The 23,153-nt window shown below is 53.2% G+C and overlaps 1 protein-coding gene across 6 annotated transcripts in view; it reads left to right on the top strand.

The window, feature by feature from the left end:
* Positions 1–23,153, top strand: part of ppp1r13ba (protein phosphatase 1, regulatory subunit 13Ba) — a 63,871-nt gene that overhangs the window by 5,165 nt on the left and 35,553 nt on the right. For 2 of the 6 annotated variants that reach the window (XM_035394833.1, XM_035394825.1), the window contains exons 1-2: positions 10,379–10,594; positions 19,573–19,720. In XM_035394833.1, the coding sequence (XP_035250724.1) occupies positions 10,457–10,594; positions 19,573–19,720 (286 nt within the window). In that variant the 5' untranslated portion in view covers positions 10,379–10,456. Of the gene's footprint in view, positions 1–1,784; positions 1,847–10,378; positions 10,595–19,572; positions 19,721–23,153 lie in introns of those variants that run through there. The other 4 variants (XM_035394860.1, XM_035394851.1, XM_035394869.1 and 1 more) reach the window with 4 other exon arrangements.

Genomic DNA, 23,153 nt, shown 5'->3' with positions numbered 1-23,153 from the left:
GCATATTTCACCTCCCGGCCCTCTTCCTTCTCCGCAGGTTATTTACTCTGCGCCGCCGAGAAAGTCTGCTTCTCCGGCGGCCCCTCAGAAGCCGGCTCACGCTGGGAGAAACAAAGCTGCCCCAGTTTGGAGAGCACACTCTGGGGGGGTGGGGGGTTAGGGGGGGTGGGGGGTGTTTCTGCTGCGGTCACTCATACGGGGAGACGCACGAGCCAGAGTCGCTGCGCTCTCCTCTAGAATTCACTTCTCATGCAGTGCCTTCATCAATTCTCCCGTAGTCCAAATGGATGGAGAGCCAGTAGTGGCACATTGCTACATAGCGCATGAACATTGAAATGGAGTTGACCTTTTCACCCCGCTGCAGGGTCAGGAGAAGTTCGGCGTGGGGGGTGAGGTGAGTGTGTTGCGGGCCCGTGTACTATAAAAGAAAATAAACCCACTGTGACTCATACCTGTCATTCTTCACCCCTCCCCCACGCTCCGCTGAGCCCGAATGGCCGCCGTCCGCACCCAGTTTCTGCCCCCCGTAGCACTGCTGCTCACTCACAGCTCATCTGGAGGAGGGAGGGGCCCGCAGCGGGGGCGGATCTGGCTCCAGCAGCCTTGGATGGAGGATAAATATTAGCGCTGCCTATAGAACAGGGACAGCCAGAGCCTTGTTGTGTCAGGTGGGTTCTGTGAGGGCTTCAGGCGATGTGTGTGTGCTCAATAGCAGGGGGTTTGTTTATTTCTGTTCCTCTCACTTATCTCAGAAGGTCAAGTCAGTATTCCACATTCAGCACTGAGTCAGAAAGGTACCCTGAGAACCAATACTTTTGGAATAAAGCACAGTGAAATAAGTTATGATTTGAAAAGAACTGTATTTGGAGCGTGGGTGGGCATTGTGAGCTGTTTGTAGCTGTTAGGGCTCAGGGTGCCCAGTGTTGTCCACGTGTTTGTGGCCACACATGAAGCCGTGAGCTCACACAGGGGTGGGAAAGGAAGCTGCTGAGCAGAAAGAGGCCTGATCTCTCCCTGCGCTGTGGGCAGGAGCAGGAGCCTGCTGTCCCCACTGTGCACTGCACTCTCTGGGCCTTTCCAGTTCTGACACACATTCACTCTGCCGCCCTATCAGGGGAGGCGTCCGGCACAACACGTGCTGAGCGAGAATAGCCCGAGCAGTTCTGTCTGCCTCAGGAGAAAAACGAAACCCAGCCGAAGCGTAGAAACGCAGACGCGAGGCACGCCGATGGCGATAACGGAATGGGGTGAGGCTTCTGAGAAGAGAGGGCGTGCGGCGGGGTGTTGCGAAACATCGGGCTGCGCTCCGCGCGGCTCGCGCTCCTTCCTCATTCCCCGCGCTCTCCAGTGTTACTCCGGGTTAATGTGTGATGGCGGAGGCCGCGGCCCCGCTGGAGTCAGGCAGGAGGGCCGGGCCTCGGGCCTGTGCTCGGGGTGTGTCGGAGCCCCCCCCCGCCAGAGAAGCCCAGGAATCCGTCAGCGCAGAGCGGACAGAGCGCAGGCGGGCTGAGGGATAAGTAATGTGTTTACCCGCTCGTCCCGCGCGTTAGCCCGCGGGTAAATTTAGCCCTCCCGATAAATCGTCCGGCGGCGCGGCGTGGCGCGGCGCGGCGCTTTGATTTACGCGCGCGGCCCGAGCCCGAGCGCGGGCCCGCCACCCCTGCCCGTCAGCGCCGAGGACGCCGACGCCGTCGACGGACGCAGAACGCAGCGGCCGCCGAGAGCAGCGGCTGGGATTCCGGAGAGTTCCGCCGAAAAACGCAGAGCGTCTCCACAGAACCACGCCGAGGCACTCGGGCTCTGTGAGGTAGGACCGGGACCGGGACCGGGACCGCACAGCGGTCAGGTTTGTGTTTCTGTGAGGGACGGAGCTCTCTTTGAGCTTCGTGCCCTGCGTTTCACGTGCTGTGAAGGCTGTCAGGGAAGTGATGTTGTGGTGAACCGGTAGCATCCTGGGATTTAGGGCATTTCTGCCTTTTTGTGTTGGTAATATTGAAATGTACTATGCATTATACTCATCAAATTTTCTGACAGTTTTCCAAATTTTTCTGGTTGGGGTGGATATGTTTAGTCCATGTGGTTCAAATTTTTTGTTGTTTGCATGAATAAAATGACCACATTCCACTGTACTTCCCCACACATCGCCGTTGAATGTATAGTTCATTTTTGTCTTTTCCGAATCGATCGCATTGTTGTGCTCCAGAACTCTGCAGACGTACTGAGTGATTAAAAAGGGAGTTTTCCCCTGCTTTTCACTCAGTAATTGCAGCCAGCCACAGTCCTGTCACCATGACAGAAATTTCAATACAGCCATGTGTAAAAATGCAAAAAATGCTCTGGGACAGCAGGCTTAATGAACAGTAAATATTTCTATGCTGATGTGTGGTTGCGTTCCCTTAATTGTGAGAGAGCTGCCCTGGGATGTGGTGCTTTTGTGTGAACTGTGACAGTAAACCGCCAGCCTGACTGGGACACAAGAGCGAGTCAGCCTAGGTCACAAACGTAACCTCTGGTGTGTGTACAGCATTTTAAACAAGGCTCTGCTCTGCGTTTCAGACAGGGCTGTGCACAGTTTCAGACCAGGGTGTGCTTAGCATTTCAGACAGGGCTGTACACAATGTTTCAGACAGAGCTGTGCACAATGTTTCAGACAGGGCTGTGCATAGTGTTTCAGACAGGGCTGTGCAAAGTGTTTCAGACAGGGCTGTGCAAATTGTTTCAGACAGGGCTGTGCAAAGTGTTTCAGACAGGGCTGTGCAAAGTGTTTCAGACAGGGCTGTGCATAGTGTTTCAGACAGTGCTGTGCATAGTGTTTCAGACAGGGCTGTGCACTGCATTTCAGACAGGGCTGTGCGTAGTGTTTCAGACGGGGCTGTGTATAGTGTTTCAGACGGGGCTGTGCGTAGTGTTTCAGACAGGGCTGTGCACTGCATTTCAGACAGGGCTGTGCGTAGTGTTTCAGACGGGGCTGTGCACAGAGTTTCAGACCAGGGTGTGCTTAGCGTTTCAGACAGGGCTGTGCACTGCATTTCAGACAGGGCTGTGCAAAGTGTTTCAGACAGTGCTGTGCATAGTGTTTCAGACGGGGCTGTGCACAGAGTTTCAGACGGGGCTGTGCATAGTGTTTCAGACAGGGCTGTGCACAGAGTTTCAGACAGGGCTGTGCATAGTGTTTCAGACAGGGCTGTGCATAGTGTTTCAGACGGGGCTGTGCACAGAGTTTCAGACAGGGCTGTGCACTGTGCCACTGCCTCGTCGCTCTGAAGTGGGTCCTGTAAATAGGCGGTGTGACGCAGTTTTTATCTTCAGTCAGCGCTGAGCATGATGGGAGAGAGACGAGCTGAGGAGTCTGTACCGTGCGCATCGGGAGAAACCGCCAACGCTGATTGACATCTGTGTTTTTAAGATTGACACCTATAAATCCTTCTGAGGTACAGAGGGAGGCAAGATGACACATTTGTGTGGACTGTGAAAAGATTGCTATAAGCCATTTTAGTCTCCATAATACTTAGCTTTTATTCCACACGTTGCAGACACAGTCTACTGCAGGTGTGAGCAGAAAGCTCTCTTCATTTGCTGTTCATTGGCCTTTGGTCTTTGTTGATGATCTGTAGCATTTTCAAAATTCAGTATTTTCAGCCTAACCCATTCGTGTTTCAGACATCTCTATTAAAGCAAGATGTTCTGCAGACTGAAGTACAGTAAATCCCATGGCTGATTCCCATACAGTTTTATGTGGCCTGCTCTATAATGGGTGGGATCCATTTAAGGCGCTGCAACAAATCACAACAAGAGTGCTAATGCACTCCAAGGAAATTTTTAAGATTCCTTTATATGAGCCTTACAAAGCCGAGACTTAGATGACTTGTCATTTTAGAGACAATTATGTAATGGGGTGGAGTCGGCCATTACTCAAACCAGTGCACTTTATTGCTGCTAGTTCTGTACATAGTCTGCCAAGCCTGCTAAAGAAGAGTCTGTTTATGTGCAATTTTCTTTTTTATGGACAACAATGAGTACTGATTTAAAATCATTACACCTTAATGGCCGTGAAGAGGACAGATCTTCAGGTGGCGGCCCAGAGCGGAGCAGGTATCTGTGGTACGTTCCTCCAGGTGTGAGGGGGTGAGATGAGGCCTCTCTCAGGGGTCGGCGCTAACGCTGCCCGGCTGCTGCGGGCTCGGCCGGGGGCCCCCCCGTGAGCTGTGGGGGCTCACTTCTGCGCTGCCCGCTCCGATAGAGGACAGGGCTTTTACTTTCTGCGTCACGCTAAACGACGGCCCAGAGAAGAGGGCCAGACGTTACCGGCGTGTGAAAGTGACATCGGGAACATTCGTACGTCACGTTTCGGGTGAAGCGGTGGACCCTCGGTCGCTGAAGGGGACTGATCTGGCGCAGTGTTGCCCACGTTCATCGGGTCAGAGAATCCAGGGCCAGCTCAGAAGAACAGAACATTGGACTAATGAGAACAGGCCCATAAACCACATTCACCAATTGTGTTCATAAAACAAAACAATAAAAAGGCTTTTTTTTATGTTGTTGATGGAGCTTAGTAACAGTGTGGTTTGTCTGGCAGCCAAATTAATGGTGACAAAGGCTGTGTCTGCGTCTTCTGATTGACTGTAATTAGATTCTTTAGTCAACCCAGATCTAGAATGGCTCAATTTTATTTCATTCAAAAATAAAGCATCATCACTGCACTCTACTTCACTACACATTACATTACATTACATTACATTACATTACATTACAGGCATTTAGCAGACGCTCTTATCCAGAGCGACGTACAACAAGTGCATTAGTTCAAGGTGCAGAGGTGCAAAAGAAACACACTAGAGTGAAGTAAAGATCGTAGTGCCAGAAGTGACCACATAGATCAGGACTCCAACCCTGTAGAGTAACTTGTTCAGCAAACAACAATCCTGCTAAGTACAAACTAGCACTGAAATCACATTGCCTAATCAGAATCAGACAAAAAACAAAAACAATCTTGCCAAATAAAAAACATAATCGTACACATAAAGGGCAGGGGTGGCCAGTTCCATTCCTGTCGGGCTGGTATATGTGTGCAGGCTTTCATTGTCACCAGTTACACTGGCCAGATGAGATAATTAGCTGAATATACTTATGCAGGTTTAACCATAGATTAAACTGCAATGTGACATTTCATATTGAGATGCAAGGCAGTCTTCAGCTGTCATTCATTAACTTATCAAGAAATAGAGGTAAATATGAATTACTGAGTGACTGGGCTAATTAAGTAATTAAGAGCAGAAGTTGGTATGAAATCCACAGACAGATGTGGGCCTCCTTGGACATCCCCGTAGGGTCTTAGGAAGGGCAGGATGTCCACCGGCCACAGTGGCTGGTGCATCCCAAAATTCACCAGCCAAGTTCACTGTTTTACTAGAAAAGGTATTTAGGATAGAATAGAGTAGGACCTCCAAGTGTTGGGTGGTTACCTTGCAAAGTTGCTGGTAGAGTAGACATACTTACCGGCCACAAATGTGGCTGGTGTTAATTTTGGTCTTAGAGTGGGTTCACTGTGCTGGTGTGTAAACTATGAGGCCTGGTCTAACAGCCCTGGCCCAGCAGAGCCACAGGGGATGCTGGTTTGTGTTGTTATTCAGCACTTAATCCAGCTGATGCTGCTGAAACACAACTCACCTCACCTGGCTCCTGGGGCCTCGATTGGTTGCTGATGTTATGGTGAAGGCAAAAACCAGCAGACCCTGTGACTCCCCATTGCCAGGGCTTGCTGTAAGGGGCTCTCATCCGCAGGATGTTTCTGTGTCCCACGCAGAAGTGGCCAGGCCTTATTGCATGGATAATGCCTCTTCCCATTTCGGCACAACTCCATTACCTGGAGCCTGCAGGGAGGAGAGGAGCTCCCTTCAGCAGGGGAAATTCACTCCGCACTCATCTGTTTACTCTGAGAAATGGAGCGAGCAAGCGTCTGGGAGACGGAAGGCGTTGCCAAGCACGCCCCCGCCAACAGCGACCCCCCACCCATCTGTTATATCAAAGATGAGCTGTAGACGGGGGGGGGGGGGGGGGGGATTAACAGGAGTACGCTCGCTGTGACGCTGACGCTTCCTGAATCCTAATTCCTCATGAGGAGGGATTTTCCCCACGTCCCATACAGTCGGGGGCCAGATGCAGCCTTTGATTTCGCCTGCCGCAGGTCTGTGGAGGCAGGGACTAGTCAGTGTCTGCCTAAGCATGGGGGCGGGGTCCCTCGGGGGGGGGGGCCCTCTTACACACCTGGCCAGGAACCTGCACATAGTCTCTCTGAGCTTGCCTCTTAAGTAGACCTGAAAGAGGCACCAGCTTGATGTAATCTTGTTTGATTACTTCTGAAGCTTTGAGTTTTTTTTTTCTTTTTCCCCCGTTTCATTATATATCACTCATCTTCTCTTAATGTACCCTCCTCCTGCTGGATTGTCATCTTGGAATGGGGGACCTGTTGAAATATGAATGATTTCCATCATAAGAGCTTTGAGTCAGGGATGACATGACTGTGCTTTACAGGGGGATAACTGCGGTGTCCGTTACTGAGCTCCATCTGCCTCCATCATCATCAGACTTGAGGAAGAAACAGACTTCCACACAGCGTAAATCCTCCGCTGATAGGACTTCAGAAGTCAGATTTGTCTTTGTTATTCCAGGTGCAAACCTGTGGCCCCTCTCCCCTCCTGTGTAAATCCTCCGGGCTGTTTGAGGCTGTCCGGCCGCGGTAATGTGCAGAAGATGGAGTGCGCTGTTTACCACTCTTACCCCCGCTTTCCCAGCCCAGGAACGGGCCTCTGCCCGGGGCGAAGACGCATGTTTCTGTGGACGCAGCAGTTGCCATAGACACCTTATTGACCGCTCTGTACAGGAGAGAAAAAGGCAGTGAATCAGCTGCCTGCCTGCTCGGTGCCCCGTTGCATTGTGGGAGCCCGCGTCTGACCCGAACACCGCAGCTCTGTTTGCCAGCCAAGTTACAATGTTATCTGGCTTTGGGCTCTTTTATCGCGGCTGCGGCTATTTTTGCGCAGTGGCGGTTGGACGCTGAGGTCAGGGCTGTGGGTGAAGTGCGGGACGCTGTTTCTTTTTTGTTGGCGGACCTTGGCGCTCCACGCGGTCAACATGGCCCCTTTCCTGGTTGAACACGGCCCCGGCCCGGAGGTCGCGACCTTCAGGTGTGGGCTGCTTTGGCAGGTTCTCACAGAGACAGCTCTGTGTGATGACTAACCGGGCTCTGGCCTCTCAGTTAATAAGTGATGTTTCCAGGCATTATCAACACCAGAGCTTAAAGGAGCCCTGTTTGTGCCCCCTGATTTATGGCTCGGAGGCGTGGGAGGAGTACGTGGCAGTCAGAACGAGGCTCTGCTGGAAATTACAGGAGCACCGCGAGCTTTGGCTGAGAGCACAAAGGGGGGTCTAGGGGGGTTGGGGAGGGACGATGAGGAGGTCGGGTGGGATTCTCACCCTTGCAGTCCCCCTGTCTGTTCCCCCTCCACCAGATTTAAAATCTGCTGTGGATCGCGGACAGCAAGGGGCAGTTTTTCTTGTGTGGCAGGTCAGTTGACTCTCATCACCTTGCGTTAGCTCCAGGGACCATAAAGCTGACAGGGTTTTTACTGGTGAACCCTGAATGATGTGCAGCCGCCCTTTAAAGAACTGGAATCGGCCGTGTCTCTCCGGTCTCACTGTTCACTTAACCAAACTTTGCTCTTCTGTTCTGTTCTATCCTGGGAGTAGAATTTTCAAGTGCATTTTGAGGTTTTCAGAATTGAATTCATCCAGACATGGGATTGCACTACAGAAAACCAGAAGTAGGGGAAAAAATAACTACTTCAGAAAGTCTACTGGGTTTGTCTCTTGAAGTTTGCTGCTGTCATGCACCCTCTCAATCAACCCACTTCACTGGGCTGTCACACTCAAAACCCCTCAGAGGAGAAAGGGCTTCAGCTGAAAACCTCTGAGATGGACATCCATAATTGAAGCCCATCTACATTATTGAGAAAATGTGGGGTCCTGCATTTCTGTAGGCGCAGCAGGACGTGAGCTCGCTGCAGTCATTAAGCACCATTAGAAACGGCGACATTCAACATTCATGAGAAGCCTGGGTGTAGCGGATTCCCATGGTTACCCAGTGGGAGGGGCTTATCTGAGGAAATATTTGTCCAGGAAATGTTTGGGGGAAGAAATGTTTTAATTAGCGGTGGAATCTAAATGTTTTAATCAGCGCTGGAATCTGAATTCGGTTATGGTCGTGGACTAATAAGAGAGATCAGCTGGGGGCATGACCCGTCACTCATGCAGGTCTTGCGTTTTAACAGTTACATGTTCCCTGTGTTGCATTACGCCTCTGGGGCGTTATTGGGGCTGACTGGGCGCGTGCAGTGCATCACAATCTCAGCTGCAGAGCCGAGCCGTTTGTCTCCGAGGCACGCCGTGCTCGCTGATAACACGAGCGCTGCTCACTTCCTGTTCGGGAAGTTCTGTTTGAGGACAGGCCGTGCAGACTTGGTAGTCCGCGCGCGCACGCACAAACGCAAACACACACATGTACGCCCGAAACCTGAGTTCGTGTTTGTGCGACCAGTAAGTTTTCACCGGTCATAGTTTCAAATTCTGAGCTCTGTAACTGTTTCTGTCTCAGCGGGAGGTTTGGTTTGCCTGGCAATGTGTCAAACGTCTTAAGGTCAGTTTGTTCAGTTATAAATGATGTGTTAATTGAAAACCAGGCCTTTTTCCTTCAGGTTATATTACAAAGGACAAGCAAGCTTTTGTTAGCCACCACATTCTTTGGCTGACGTTTCATTCTTTTACACCTAATCAAAAGTTACCTGGAATTTACATTACTTTTTGAACTATTAAGGGCATGATTTTCTCCCTTAAGATAGTAGTTGTGGGTCTAAGTCAAGTACATAAGGCCTGAGCTGCTACTTGGGATGTTAATTCTTCTAGTATTTTTTTAAACTTAGGTATCTTCCCTGATCACCACCCCCTCACTGGCCATTATCATGAGAAATATGTGAAACTGAAGGTTATCTGTGTGTCTGTTTTTAAATTATACTATTTCACTTATGTGTAACATGGGGTAAGCTACACATAAGCTTATGTGTAGCTTACCCCATTGTATTTGTGTAGCGTGGATGTAAGGTACAAGAGGAACATATTGTTGTGCTGTGTAAGCTCTACTGAAATGGATCATTGTGAGGGATGAAGAGGGGCATTGTCCTGCCCTTCCTCAGCTGCGCAGCTTGCTTCTTGTTTACCTTTGAAGTTTGAGCGTATTGTACTGTGCGGCGTAGGCATGCTGTGATATGGTGGCCAGAGGACAGAGAGGAGAGGGCTGGTCCTGTGCCCTGACAGGAGAGGGAGCTGCTCTGTCTGCTGGGGCCACCTCACACAGAGAGTGTTAGCGCTTAGCGTCAGGGGTGTGAGAGGGAGAGTGTTAGCACTGAGCCTGAGGGGTGTGAGGCGGAGAGCTTTAGCCCTAAGCCTCAGGGGTGTGAGGCGGAGAGTATTAGCGCTTAGCGTTAGGGGTGTGAGGAGGAGAGCAGTAGCCCTAAGCCTCAGGGGTGTGAGGCAGAGAGCCTTAGTGCTTAGCATTAGGGGTGTGACGGGGAGTGTTAGCGCTTAGCATCAGGGGTGTGAGGGGAGTGTTAGCGCTTAGCATTAGGGGTGTGAGGGGAGTGTTAGCGCTTAGCATTAGGGGTGTGAGGGGAGTGTTAGCGCTCAGCGTCAGGGGTGTAAGGGGAGTGTTAGCGCTTAGCGTCAGGGGTGTAAGGGGAGTGTTAGCGCTTAGCGTCAGGGGTATGAGGGGGAGTGTTAGCGCTTAGCGTCAGGGGTGTAAGGGGAGTGTTAGCGCTTAGCGTCAGGGGTATGAGGGGGAGTGTTAGCGCTCAGCGTCAGGGGTATGAGGGGGAGTGTTAGCGCTTAGCGTCAGGGGTGTGTGGAGGAGAGCATAAGCGATTAGCGCCAAGCTGAGGGGAGGAGCACTGAGCCACATGAAGAGACTGGTTAGGAGGACTGAACAGGAGGCGCTGTAAGAGTGGAAGGGAGAGGAGGAGAGAGGAGGGGAGAGGTGGTCCTCCTATCAGCAGCTGTCTCTGCGCAGCCTGTGCTCTCTCATTAGGCACGTCTTATCTGCGGCCCGTCACCAGGGCGCCTGGGGAATCTCATCCTGGAGGGGGCCCGGTGACGCACCCCCTGCGCACGCTGAAGGGAGCTGCCCCCCCCCCCACTCTCTCTCTTTCTCTCTGTCCTGGTTCCTGTGCTCTTTCACAGAGTCTCACTCCTCTGAGACACTGCCACAGGTCTCGCAGCTCTGTCTCTTTCTCTGTCTCTCTCTCTCTCTCTCTCTCTCTCTCTCTGGCCCGGCTCCCTCTCTCGCCTGCGTGTGCCCGCGCGCGCGCGTGTGTATGCGTGTGTGTCGGGCGGGCGCCCCGATCGCAGCTGGATGAAGAAGTTCTTCGCCATGGTGCTGCACAGCCTGGCGAGCCTGTCCAAGGAGAGGCCGTGGCAGGCGGAGTCCCGCGGCCGCGCGCGGAGGAAGGAGGGCGGGAGGGGGCCGGCGCCGCCCCGCAGGGCTGCCAAGGTGAAGGGCTGGGGGCTCCGCTCCGCTCCCCCGCTCTGCTGCTGTGGGACCGGGGGGGGGGGGGGGGGGGGGGTCTGGACTCCTGCACGTGTGTGTGGGCTAACGGGAGAGGTAGGGCTGTGTGTGTGCTTGTGTGTGTGTGACATAGGGAGAGTGTGTGAGAGCTAGGGAGAGTGGATGTATGGATGTATCTATGTGTGCCTGTGTGTCAGTAGGAGAAAATGTGTGTGTGTGTGTGTGTGTGTCTGTGTGCGTGTGTGTGTGTGCGTGTGCGTGTGCGTGTGCGCGCATGCGTGTGTGTGTGTTTGTGTGTCTGTGTGTGTGTGTGTGTGTTTGTAAGGTCAGCAGTTCCGGTCTTTCTGCAGCAGTAGTGTCTTGCGATCATCGCCTGCAACAGGTTGCCACTGCGCCCGCAGTCTCTGGCTGCCGGCTGCTCTTTTGGGGGGACTCTTGAAGGAAGGAGGGAGTTTACAATGGACCGGGCTGGTCTGAGACGAAGGGCCCAGTCCAGACTAACCTCTCCGTTCAGGACCTGTTGGGCGCTGCTCGCTGATAGCTCTTCTCAGAGTGGTTCTCTTAATAGTTATTGTTACATTATTTGTTCCTTGCATTCCTCTCCAGATACTAGACTAAACAATGCCAGGGTCACAGATGATTTATTTAATCACGCTCAGATGTAATATAGTGCTTTATTAGATTGCATTTTGTGGATTGCGTTGTGTGATGCTGGAATGTATCTGATGTGGCGTGCTGTTGCTGCGGGTGTTCTCATTCAGGTTGTGTTCTGTGAAAGAGGGGATTAGGAAGCACGCCCTGTTTGTTCCACTCGCTCTTTTGTTCACGGTCCTAATCTGATTTCACCCCCAATGTTCCGGTCCTTTTCACCAGAGGGAGCTTTAATTCTGCCGCGTCTATATCACGCAAAAAGCTCACCCGCATCTGAAAATGCAAAATTGAGATTAAAACAAAAAAAAAGATAAAAAGGGGGAAGTATCAGTGTTGAAAATCAATTTTATTGTATGCAGTAAGAAAGTCTGCCCTTGGTGTGTGAAAGTTTTTGAAAACTTTGCAGTTGAGAGAAGTTGGCTGTTGTTTGACTGGCGTGGTTTAAGTCTTGGTTTTAAAGCTGTGTTTCTCATTAGCAGAATGCTTTGGTAATACGAAGTGAAACTGATCGCTATACTGTTCCTGTTCCCCTCCTGATCCCCGCCCCCTCGTCTCCCTGCTCATTTAAAGTGCGTTATTCGATAAGAGCCTTTAAAGGCACCGGAATGTTATCCTAGAGCTCAGCTCTAATTGGCTGGATAGCGGAGCCCCCCCCCCCCCCCCGTGCGTGTTTACCCTGCGTCTGTGCCGTGTTTACCCTCTTGATCCCGCCGCGTTTATCCTCGTGATTTCGGCGTATCCCCTTTCCCGCTCGGCGTGCAGCGGCCCCTGGGGAGCCCGCCTGGGTGTTCCTCGCGCCGCTCGCGCGGAGACGGATTCCCCCGTCTTCGAATTTGACTCCGGCTGATCTTCGCCGCGGTCGCCATGGGAATAGCGAGCGCCCGGTTGCCAGCGGTGCTGTTTGCTCTGGGCTCAGCTTTCCCCCCCCCCTGTAAATCTGCGCTCTCATTGGGCGGATTTTCAGGGGCCTGGTGACCCGTGGTTACGGTGGGGCCGGTTTGCTCTAGAATGTTCTGACAGCCGGGTCATTGTTGATGGGCTCTCGCGTTTGTTGCCAGTGGCTCGTGTGGTCTGAAAGATAGCTATTTTAATTTGCATGCGAGAGGTCGCATGTGAGGACCGCAGAGCCAGGATGGTGCAGTAGAGGAAGAGGTGTCCCAGAATGCACCGTGGTATCGGACAGGATCGGTGTGCGTCTCGGCCCGTGGGATCTCCCTGTACAAACCGCTGCGGTGTCCACATCGATGACCTGTGGAGTGACCTGTGTTTGACACGGCTGTTTGTTCCTGCCCGCTTCCATCTGAGAGGCGCAGTCCCAGGTGAAATGCTGTCTCCAGTTGGTGCTTTGTCATCACTACCTGCAGGAGCTACACTGAGTCTGCTCTGAGTTTGGTCACTGTTCACTACCTGCAGGAGCTACTCTGAGTCTGCTCTGAGTTTGATCACTGTTCACTACCTGCATGAGCTACACTGAGTCTGCTCTGAGTTTGGTCACTGTTCACTACCTGCATGAGCTACTCTGAGTCTGCTCTGAGTTTGGTCACTGTTCACTACCTGCAGAAGCTACACTGAGTCTGCTCTGAGTTTGGTCACTGTTCACTACCTGCATGAGCTACTCTGAGTCTGCTCTGAGTTTGATCACTGTTCACTACCTGCATGAGCTACACTGAGTCTGCTCTGAGTTTGGTCACTGTTCACTACCTGCAGGAGCTACTCTGAGTCTGCTCTGAGTTTGATCACTGTTCACTACCTGCAGGAGCTACTCTGAGTCTGCTCTGAGTTTGATCACTGTTCACTACCTGCAAAAGCTACACTGAGTCTGCTCTGAGTTTGGTCACTGTTCACTACCTGCATGAGCTACTCTGAGTCTGCTCTGAGTTTGATCACTGTTCACTACCTGCATGAGCTACTCTGAGTCTGCTCTGAGTTTGGTCACTGTTCACTACCTGCAGGAGCTACACTGAGTCTGCTCTGAGTTTGGTCACTGTTCACTACCTGCATGAGCTACTCTGAGTCTGCTCTGAGTTTGGTCACTGTTCACTACCTACAGGAGCTACACTGAGTCTGCTCTGAGTTTGGTCACTGTTCACTACCTGCAGGAGCTACACTGAGTCTGCTCTGAGTTTGGTCACTGTTCACTACCTGCATGAGCTACTCTGAGTCTGCTCTGAGTTTGGTCACTGTTCACTACCTACAGGAGCTACACTGAGTCTGCTCTGAGTTTGGTCACTGTTCACTACCTGCAGGAGCTACACTGAGTCTGCTCTGAGTTTGTTTGATCACTGTTCACTACCTGCATGAGCTCCTGTTGGAACAGTGAAAGTATTGAAGTTCTGTGAGCACAGACCCACAGAGCCAAAAACGCTCTCTCCAGACTGGAGTCTGCACATTCCCACCCCCCCCCCCCCCCAGCACCAGCTGCCTGTGCTGTTACCTGATGTACTTGAGGGATATCTTTTTGCGTGTTTCGGTCAGGTCTTATCACAGACATGTGCTTATCCTTCTCCTCATATCTGGTAGTCAGAGCCTCTGCGGGTAAATAAATGGGTGGATGGGCTATAACAGGAAGCTGGGACAGAAAGCCAGAGTGAGCTCTTATCTCCACTGAACTCTGGGTCTCCTGCAGTACCGCCAGTGTCCAGCCATTACTCCCGGACAACCAGGAGTAATGGCATTGCCGTTAACAGTCAGCAGGGGCAGCTGGTGTTGCTAGTATTCATGCTATGCAAATACATTTGGATAAGCTCCGCAAAGTTACTTGTGTTAGACCAAAGTGAAATATCCCTTTAAGGTGTAAGATTACAAATGTGCGATTAGAACGTTCTTAACGGAATATTCTAATGCTGATGTCACAGTCACTACTGATAAGTGAAAGCAATGGAGTTCTAGAACACTGACTTAGAATGTTGGAGAAACATTCCAAAAAACCTACCCTTCAAAGGGTTAATGGTCTTGAGGCCATTCTGGTGCCAAATGTTTGGAATATCAGCGTTCCCGTTCACAGAGCCCATACCCTATCTGGTCATCCCAGGCATTCATTCTCCCGCAGCAGCTGGGAGGTGGCCACGCCCACAGAGGGGCTTTTCTCCGATTATCTCCTTCATTCAGAGGGATTCTGATGAGCACTGTCTGCAGCCGCGTTTTACTTAACCCCCCCCCCCGGCACGCACGCACACACACAGACACAAGTTCATGTTCCCCTGGCCAGATTAGTCTAGTTAGGTGCCGTAATTCTGGTCTCATGCATGGCAGCGTGTGTGTGTACGTGTGCGTTTGCATGTGTGTGCGTGTGTCCGTGTTTGTGTGTGTGTTTGGAGGGGGGAGGGGGGAGGGGGGGTGTCAGCTGGGGCACTCTCTGCAGTGGTGATGTCTTGCTGTGTTCACCTGCTATGTGTTGTCTAGTCAAACCAGGAATGTATGAGATTCTTCCTGGTGGGGAGGTTGTGAACTCACAGGACCTTGACTAGAGAAGGACATGAGGCAGGATCTTGGAGAAGGACCAAAATTGCAGAACTGACAGGGTCTTCTGTACCGAAGGGCATACATGGCAGATCTCACTCATCTCTTTGGTACAGAAGGACATACGTGGCAGAGCTCTTATTTTCTGTACTATTCTCCATTCTGTTTGGCTGTATGTGTTACCCTGAATAACTCCATCCCCGCAGCATTAGCTGCACACAAATGTGTCTGAAAGGCTGTGTGAGTGCCGTGTGTTTTAAGGACAGAGTGAACGTTGCTATTTTTCATCTTCTGTCTTGTGTTTAATGGCAGTTTAGGGTCAGGAGTTGGGTGCTCGCTTGGCCTTTGCGCAGTGATTGCTGTCAGTGCAGCTCTAATGGGACTCCCTCTGCACACCCCCCTCTCCTCTTCAGCTACTGCAGCTGCAGAGTGCAGCTCTGTCAGGCCCCCCCATCTCAGAGCGTGGTGGTGCAGTGGGGGCTGAGCTGAGTTTGTATCGGGCTGTTCTGAGTTTGTACCGGGCTGAGCTGAGTTTGTACCGGGCTGAGCTGAGTTTGTACCGGGCTGAGCTGAGTTTGTACGGGGCTGAGCTGAGTTTGTATCGGGCTGTTCTGAGTTTGTATCGGGGCTGAGCTGAGTTTGTATCGGGCTGAGCTGAGTTTGTATCGGGCTGTTCTGAGTTTGTACGGGGCTGAGCTGAGTTTGTATCGGGCTGTTCTGAGTTTGTACGGGGCTGAGCTGAGTTGGTACCGGGCTGAGCTGAGTTTGTACGGGGCTGAGCTGAGTTGGTACCGGGCTGAGCTGAGTTGGTACCGGGCTGAGCTGAGTTGGTACCGGGCTGAGCTGAGTTGGTACCGGGCTGAGCTGAGTTTGTACGGGGCTGAGCTGAGTTTGTATCGGGCTGTTCTGAGTTTGTACGGGGCTGAGCTGAGTTTGTACCGGGCTGAGCTGAGTTTGTACCGGGCTGAGCTGAGTTTGTACCGGGCTGAGCTGAGTTTGTATCGGGGCTGAGCTGAGTTGGTACCGGGCTGAGCTGAGTTTGTACGGGGCTGAGCTGAGTTTGTATCGGGCTGTTCTGAGTTTGTACGGGGCTGAGCTGAGTTTGTACCGGGCTGAGCTGAGTTTGTACCGGGCTGAGCTGAGTTGGTACCGGGCTGAGCTGAGTTGGTACCGGGCTGAGCTGAGTTGGTACCGGGCTGAGCTGAGTTGGTACCGGGCTGAGCTAAGTTGGTACCGGGCTGAGCTGAGTTTGTACCGGGCTGAGCTGAGTTTGTACCGGGCTGAGCTGAGTTGGTACCGGGCTGAGCTGAGTTTGTACAAAGGCTTAGATGAGTCCCTGCCGGGCTCTAACGCATCCTTCAGTGTCATTACCACAAAGCACAAAAGTCCAAGTCTGAACTCCACTGACCTCCACAACTATAAAGGCTAAGATAGTGTACAGCTGCACACAAGGCACAGTTACAGTGCATTGTTCCCACTGTGAATAAGCAGGGATTTGCTCTGGGATGCTTGTTGTTTTCGTAGCGAAACCCGCCGGACGGGTTGATGTTGCTGCCCCTGCTGAAAGGGTTTAGCGGTGATTGGAGGGACAGACAGGCACACAGCGCGGCTCTCTCCTGAGGACAGCGGGCCTGTAAGGGCCACTGAGAGGACACTGAGAGCCCTGCGAATGGCTCCACGCGCTGGTCTTTAGCCGTAGCCATGGCAAAACAAGGCATTCATTTGTCGTTTTTGACGTTGGGCTCAGAATGGCATCGAGTGCGACTGCAGGCCGGGCGGGGCATACCTGAGGTGATAAACCAATGAGCTGGCATGCTTCCCTGTGACTGACAGCTCATTCTGAAGCAGAGGTGTCACAGTCATCCTGTTGGGCCGCAGTGTCTGTTAGTTTCTGGTGCGTCTGACTACTTAAGCACTTAATTTACTGTCACACCCGTTGTTCTCTGGGCCTGTACTGGCCTAAACTGAAAGGGGAAATGTATAAACCTGCAGTCTCTGTGACCCTCCAGGACCTTCGTCTCCTCTGTCTATTTCTGTATCCTTTATTTATACAGGTTGTCTCATTGAGATAAAAGATCTTTTACAAGAGAGACGTGTTGGCAATTGAGCGGTTTCCCAGCACAGCTTGGCGCTCTTCGCAGGCTTTGTCTTTGGAGTTTCGTCTCCTGTGCTAATCTGCAGGAGAGAGAGAGCCGACGAGCTGACCTCCCACTCTCCCTCCGCTTCTCTTAACGCTTCGGTCTCCCACGGCGACGACGTCATTTCTCAGGACGGCCCTTATCAATCTTTCATCCTGCTGAGGCCCCCAGCCCGCAGCCGCGCAGCTGTTCCGTACCCGACCCGCCCGGGCGCGGCGGTCACATGACCGCAGGCTGGCGGGGCGGCGCATTAATACTGGAGGACCCGCGGGGCCCCCGCGTAATCCCGCGTGATCCGAAACACGTGTGAGCGGACGACAAGCGTGATTTACCCGCCGTGCGCTGACTCGCTTTGAGGTGGCTTGTGGGAGAAGCTGTCGGTTCAGGAAACGGGACACGCGTGACCGAACGTGACTCCTCCCCCTCGGTTTTGAAGCGGTTGGGCGGAGCGCCAGGTATTGGTTTTTAGGGGGGGGGGGGGATTTCTGCGGTTGACCCCTGGGATTGACTCCGTGTGACCCAGCGCAGCTGCTGGGTTTGAGCGTAGCGGCGGTCGTGTTTGGGGAGGGCCGACCGCAGACAGACAGGCGTGCGGGCGCTAGCTGGGCTGAAACGCTTACAGGTGGCTTTCCCCTCTGGTTCCCATGCGCTGTGTGCTGGGGGTGTTGCTGTGGACCAGTATGTTTCAGGTAGATCATGTTGCAGCTGAACTGGAGATTCACCCTTTGAAGAGGAGGTTTTTTTGGAACGTCTTTTCTAAATTGTCAGTGTTGTAGAACTCCGTTGATTTCGATTACCAGTAGTGATTGTTACATCAGCATTAGAATTTTCCGTTAAGAATATTCTAATCACTTATCTGTGATATCGCACCTTAAGGGATTAAGAGCTGGTTCCTCTGTATCAAACGCTGGCTCTTATAAAACCTCTGATTCAGGAAGAACCCGACAGGTCACATTCTCTCCTTTTGTTTTTGGGCATGTGCGCAGCCTCTGCAGGTTTAATGCATTCAGATTTATTAGTGCATGTTGTGATTGTGCGTGCCACGGAGTGCATGCCTGCTGTCTGAGTGTGAGCTTGCACATGCTGTTAGTATGCCTGCACCGTGAGCGTGCATATGCCAGGAGTGCATGCGTACTGTGAGTGCGTGCATACTGTCAGCTTGCTCTGTGAGTGAACACTCTGCAAACGTGCTCAAAGCCTTGTACCATGGGTGGCACATACTGTGAGCTTGCCCACAGCATACATTCAGTGTGTCTCTGTACCATGCTTCACGTGGGCTCCACAGTGGCATCTGATGGGGATATTGTGCATTTAAGTGAATGTTGCCATGGTCCCCAGTGCCCTGTCCCTGGCTGTGCTGCGCTGTGGTGTTTGGCTGTGTGTGAAAGTGAGGGAGTGTGTCAGACTGGTGGCCGTGTGCAGAGCTCACCACAGCGGTGCACTATGGGTATGCGTGCACAGGGGCCGCAGTGTGAGTTAGTGGCTCTGTGCGGTGTGCGGGCAGCATTAATCTCCCCTCTGTCACAGTGTGCAGAGACCCGATGCTAATGAACCCACACCTAAGTGCAGAAGAAAAGCTCGGGTGACAAGTCAGTGCATGCTGCTCCGCTTAATCACAATCTGCCAGACAAGTCCTGCTTCCTGAGCGTCAGCAGATTCATCTGTCTTATCAGCACACACACACACACACACACACACACACACACAACCCATCCTCCTCTCTCTCTCTCACACACACACACACACACACACAGCCCACCCTCCTCTCTCCCTCTCACACACACAAACACATATATGTATACCTCACCCTCACACACACACACACACACACACACACACACACGCCACACTTTCTCACAAACATACCCACACCCCTCTCTATCTCTCACACACACACACACACATACCCACACCCCTCTCTCCCTCTCACACACACACGCATACCCACACCCCCCTCTCCCTCTCACACACACACACGTACCCACACCCCCCTCTCCCTCTCACACACACACATGTACCCACACCCCACTCTCTCTCTCACACACACACTCGCCCACACGCTCACGCTGGAGAGGAGGCAGAGTTTGAGAATGACTGCAGGCGCCCTGGAGGTGACACGGTTTCTGTGCTGTCCCTGAGGTGCGCTCGTATTTGTCGGGACAGGTTTGTTTGCGTGCGCTTTGCCATTTCGTGAGCCCTGTTTACGCTCCTCCGAGTTTCACTGAGCAACGAAGCGCCACTCAGATGATTTTCTTTGGAGCGCACTTGTCTGCGTATGAGCTCGTGTTTGGCCAATCAGAACAGGTGGTGGGGGGAGTGGGCGGGTCTGTCTGCAGCGGAGCTCGGGCCCCTCGTTTGCCTCTCGGGAGGGTAATGAGGTAACGGGGCCAATTAGCCCGGGCAAACATGGCAGCTCAGTAGCCTGTGCAAACACGCCATTCCACACGCAGCCGAGAAGTTCTGACCGGCCCGGATTTGGGCACCGGAGCGCAGCCGGTGCTCACGGCTGCGGATCCTACGTCTGGCAGTTGCCTGTACGCACGTTCGGAATTTCCTCCTTCTCCATGAACTTTTTGAAGCTGGCGCACCTCCACATACCAGCTCTGCGAAGGGTTTTGGTCAGAACAGGGCGGGGTTTACGCATGAGGGGTCCTCCTCGCGGTTCTCACGCTTCTCCCTGCCCCCTTTCTCCACCCCCCACCCCCACCCCCGCAGATGATCCTGACGGTGTTCCTGACCGACAGCGAGAAGCTGCTGACGGAGGTCCCCATCACGCCCGACACCACCTGCGGGGACGTGGTGGAGTTCTGCAAGGAGCCCGGGGAGAGCGGCTGCCACCTGGCCGAGGTGTGGCGGGGTAACGGTAAGGGCTCCGCCCGCCCGCCCGCACGCTAACGCCGCTCCGGCTACGACCGCGCTAACGCCAGCCGCCGCCGCCCCGGCCCCGCGCGCGGGACACTCACACAGCAGCTCCTTTTACATCCGCAGGCATCAGTCCCTGTTTACTCTGAGCGCTAGCCTGTTTACTCTGAGCGCTAGCCTGTTTACTCTGAGCGCTAGCCTGTTTACTCTGAGCGCTAAAGGCTGCGGTTGCCACTGGTGACCCCTGCTGTTCAGACATGCTCACGTTCGGACATAATTTGGCCTTCAGTTCCTTGTATGTTTTTTGTTAATTAATTTCTTGTTGTTCTACTACATAGTAAAATGTTCAGCGTACAGGCAGTTCTGATAAGAGAGTATGTGTGTGTAGTTTTTTATTCCTATTGGACTCATAAAAGCTGCTATAGTTGAATTAACACTGATATTTTACTGCTCAGGAGACTGCAGGTACGGAGACAGCTTGTCTTTCTCTGTCTGGTCTTACTGCCTGCCTGCACTCTCCTTCACATAAAAAACTCCTCAGTTACAAACATGTGCACACAAACCTTTGGCTTTACAGCTTTACTGCTTTCAGATAAGAGGGCCGGGATCAGGTTGTGAAGGAGTTTCTCTTCCTCTCTTAGTGTCTGTTTTTCCCCCTTGAAAGGCTACATTTATTATCACACTTTATATACACAGCACATCTATTTGCCAGTACCATGAAATATTGTCACTGTAATGTTGAGTTGATGTTGAGAATAACATAAAACATAAATGGGCGGTGCTGTTTATTTTGAAAAAGAGCTTGACGGCTGTTGTTACCGTTGGCAGCAGTGAAATCCCTGAAGCGCGTCGCACAGTAGGTGGACCTCACGCTGCGACTGGTGCCCATGGCCCATGTATGTTAACTGGTGCTCTTCAGCAGAGTGAGTGCAGCGCACTTCCTTTTAAAGGTCTTACTGTGAGGCTGGCCCCAGGGCCTGCTGGTGCAGGCTGTGTGGAGCAGCTGGCCCCAGGGCCTGCTGGTGCAGGCTGTGTGGAGCAGCTGGCCCCAGGGCCTGCTGGTGCAGGCTGTGTGGAGCAGCTGGCCCCAGGGCCTGCTGGTGCAGGCTGTGCGGAGCAGGTGGCCCCAGGGCCTGCTGGTGCAGGCTGTGTGGAGCAGGGTTACTGTGGAGATGAGAGGGAGCCGAAAGGATTCCTCGCGGACGCTGATCTGTCGCGCCGCTAATGACCGCGTCACGCACCCCTGCACCCCCTCCCCCCTCCCCCCTGCCCCCCCGCCCTGAGCAAACAGCGTGGGAGGGGGTCAGCTTTCCCTGCGAAAACAGGGCCGGCCCGCAACAATCGGGGCCTTGTGTCGGCGTGAGAAAGGGGGTCAGGACGTCGCCCCCGCCGTGCCCCATCAGATCGTTCGCCGGCCCGTGCGGCCTCGACGGTCCCGCCCCCGTCAGTGGCCCCTCCCCCCTCCGGACTCGGACAACCGTGACGGGGGCAGGGCCTCCGCGCCAGCAAGGGCCAGGAGCGAACAACTCGGGAGGAACTGCGAGAGGTCGCTGTTTTACGCCGCCTCGTCACGCTTCTTCCAGAAAAATCGCACTTCCTGTCCTCCATTATTGGTGGAAGAGATCAGTTTCCTGTCAGGTGGAAGAGACCGAACGGGCAGCTGCGTTTCCCATCTTGTCGGAGGGTCAGAGGCAGCGTCCGCGCTGTTGTATCTGGGGAGGAAGCGCGTGTCCATCTGCTTCCTCTCAGCGCTGCGCGATGTAAACACAGCCGCACAGGAGCCTCCCAGCTGCCCCTCTCACGCCGTGCCAGACGCGGGGAACGCCTGATCCAGGATCAGGAGACCGCACGCGCCCCTGTTCCGCCCCTTTGATCCTCGCTCAGGGCGCCTGCTTCAGGTTAAGTGCTGCACGTCCCCGGACGGCTCTTCCAGCGGCCGACCTTCAGTTTGCGGTCGGGTGGCTTGTGAGATCCGAGCGCTTTCCGATATCGGCTGGGCCTGTCTTTTTCCTCAGATCTGCCTCTCCTGTGGGGTTTTCACGCTGGCTGGCTGGCCTGTAAGGTGATCAGTCTGCTTCCCCTCACAGGGAATGAGATTAGCGTGTGATCTCCTAACCAGGTCTGAGCAGCCAGTCTGATTCACGAATTTATGTCCATAGGTCGTTTATTAGTCACATGTTTATCTGACCCTGCACCAAAGGCGGCTTTGTTTCTGCTGTCAGGTGTGCTTTCCCTCCCTGGATGTTTTTTGTGCATCAGTAGATGTGTAATGGGAGCTTTGTTCTTGTTATCCATTCATTGACGTGATTGGAGAATCTGAAACCCTGTCCGTCTCTGGAGCGGGTGCCCGGATGAGCGTGCCGTGTAACCTCTGCTTTCAAATCTCGTCAAAGGGGCCCCTCGGCCCCCGCCCCTCCGCAGGCCCCTCAGCGGGCCCCTCTCCCTCACCTGCACGGGCCTGCCTGGCCGAGGAAGTGAGTCAGGGCCCCCCTTTGAGATCGCGTCTGTCTGGGCTTCAAAGGCAAACACGGAGTTAATGAAATACGTATGGGTGCAATCCAATAAGGGGCTCTGTCTGAGCACGGGGGTGGGGGGGAGGGCGGGGGGGTCGCTCGGCGGTCCGCTCATCTTCAAGCGCTCTTTGTCTCTGCCTGCTGGACTGGCTCTTCTCACTGTAGGCCTGTCTCTGCCCCCCCACTGCCAAGCGCCCTGTCCTCAAATGTCCGCTGCCACTTGTTTTTTTTGAGTTATCAGCGCTGAGGATCGTAACGGTACAGTCTGTCCCTCTCTGTCCAGGACCGGACGTCCACAGCCCTGCCCCTGAGTCGCACGTCCAGCACTACCCGCCGGACTGATGGGGGTAATCAGTGTAAATGTCCCCACTCCGAGGGATGGCAGGACCGGGGCTATGGAGAGGTCAATGGGGAGGTCGGCCCACTGCTGTCATTTAGGAGATTAAAGTGAACGGATAGGTGCCGAGCCTCCCTGCCCCCGCTATACCTGCTGCTCTTCAGAGTGCAGCTAGGGACCGAAACAGAGAGTGGGAGGCTGTGTGGGCTGTTGCATTGTGGGTAGTGAAGAGGTTGGATTCAGAAAAGGCACATAAAAGCAGTTTTGTATTGTTTTATATATATACTTGTTTTATATATGCCTTCAGTCTCTGGGCTGTTCAAAGGCACTCTGAAACAGCCGCTGTCAAACGGGTGTGTCTGCATTTCCATCAAAGTTAAGCGCTGAACGGTCTCCTGCTGTGGAAGTGGAATCTCAGTCAGAACTTGTATTAAAGGAGCTTTTAAGTGTGGCTGAGCGGTGCGTCTGAAGCCTTACGGTGCGAAAGCACGCAACAGGCAGCAATCGGGACAATAACCAGCGTGTGCTCCCTCAGACCGGGGCTCAGAACTGCTCAAATCTCAGCAGGGGCGGAGCGAGTCCAG

The sequence above is a fragment of the Anguilla anguilla genome, chromosome 1, assembly GCF_013347855.1.
Source record: "Anguilla anguilla isolate fAngAng1 chromosome 1, fAngAng1.pri, whole genome shotgun sequence".
In the NCBI taxonomy this organism is placed as follows: Eukaryota; Metazoa; Chordata; class Actinopteri; order Anguilliformes; family Anguillidae; genus Anguilla; species Anguilla anguilla.
The sequence above is the reverse complement of the archived record's forward strand: the minus strand, read 5'-3'. Positions and strand labels throughout refer to the sequence as shown.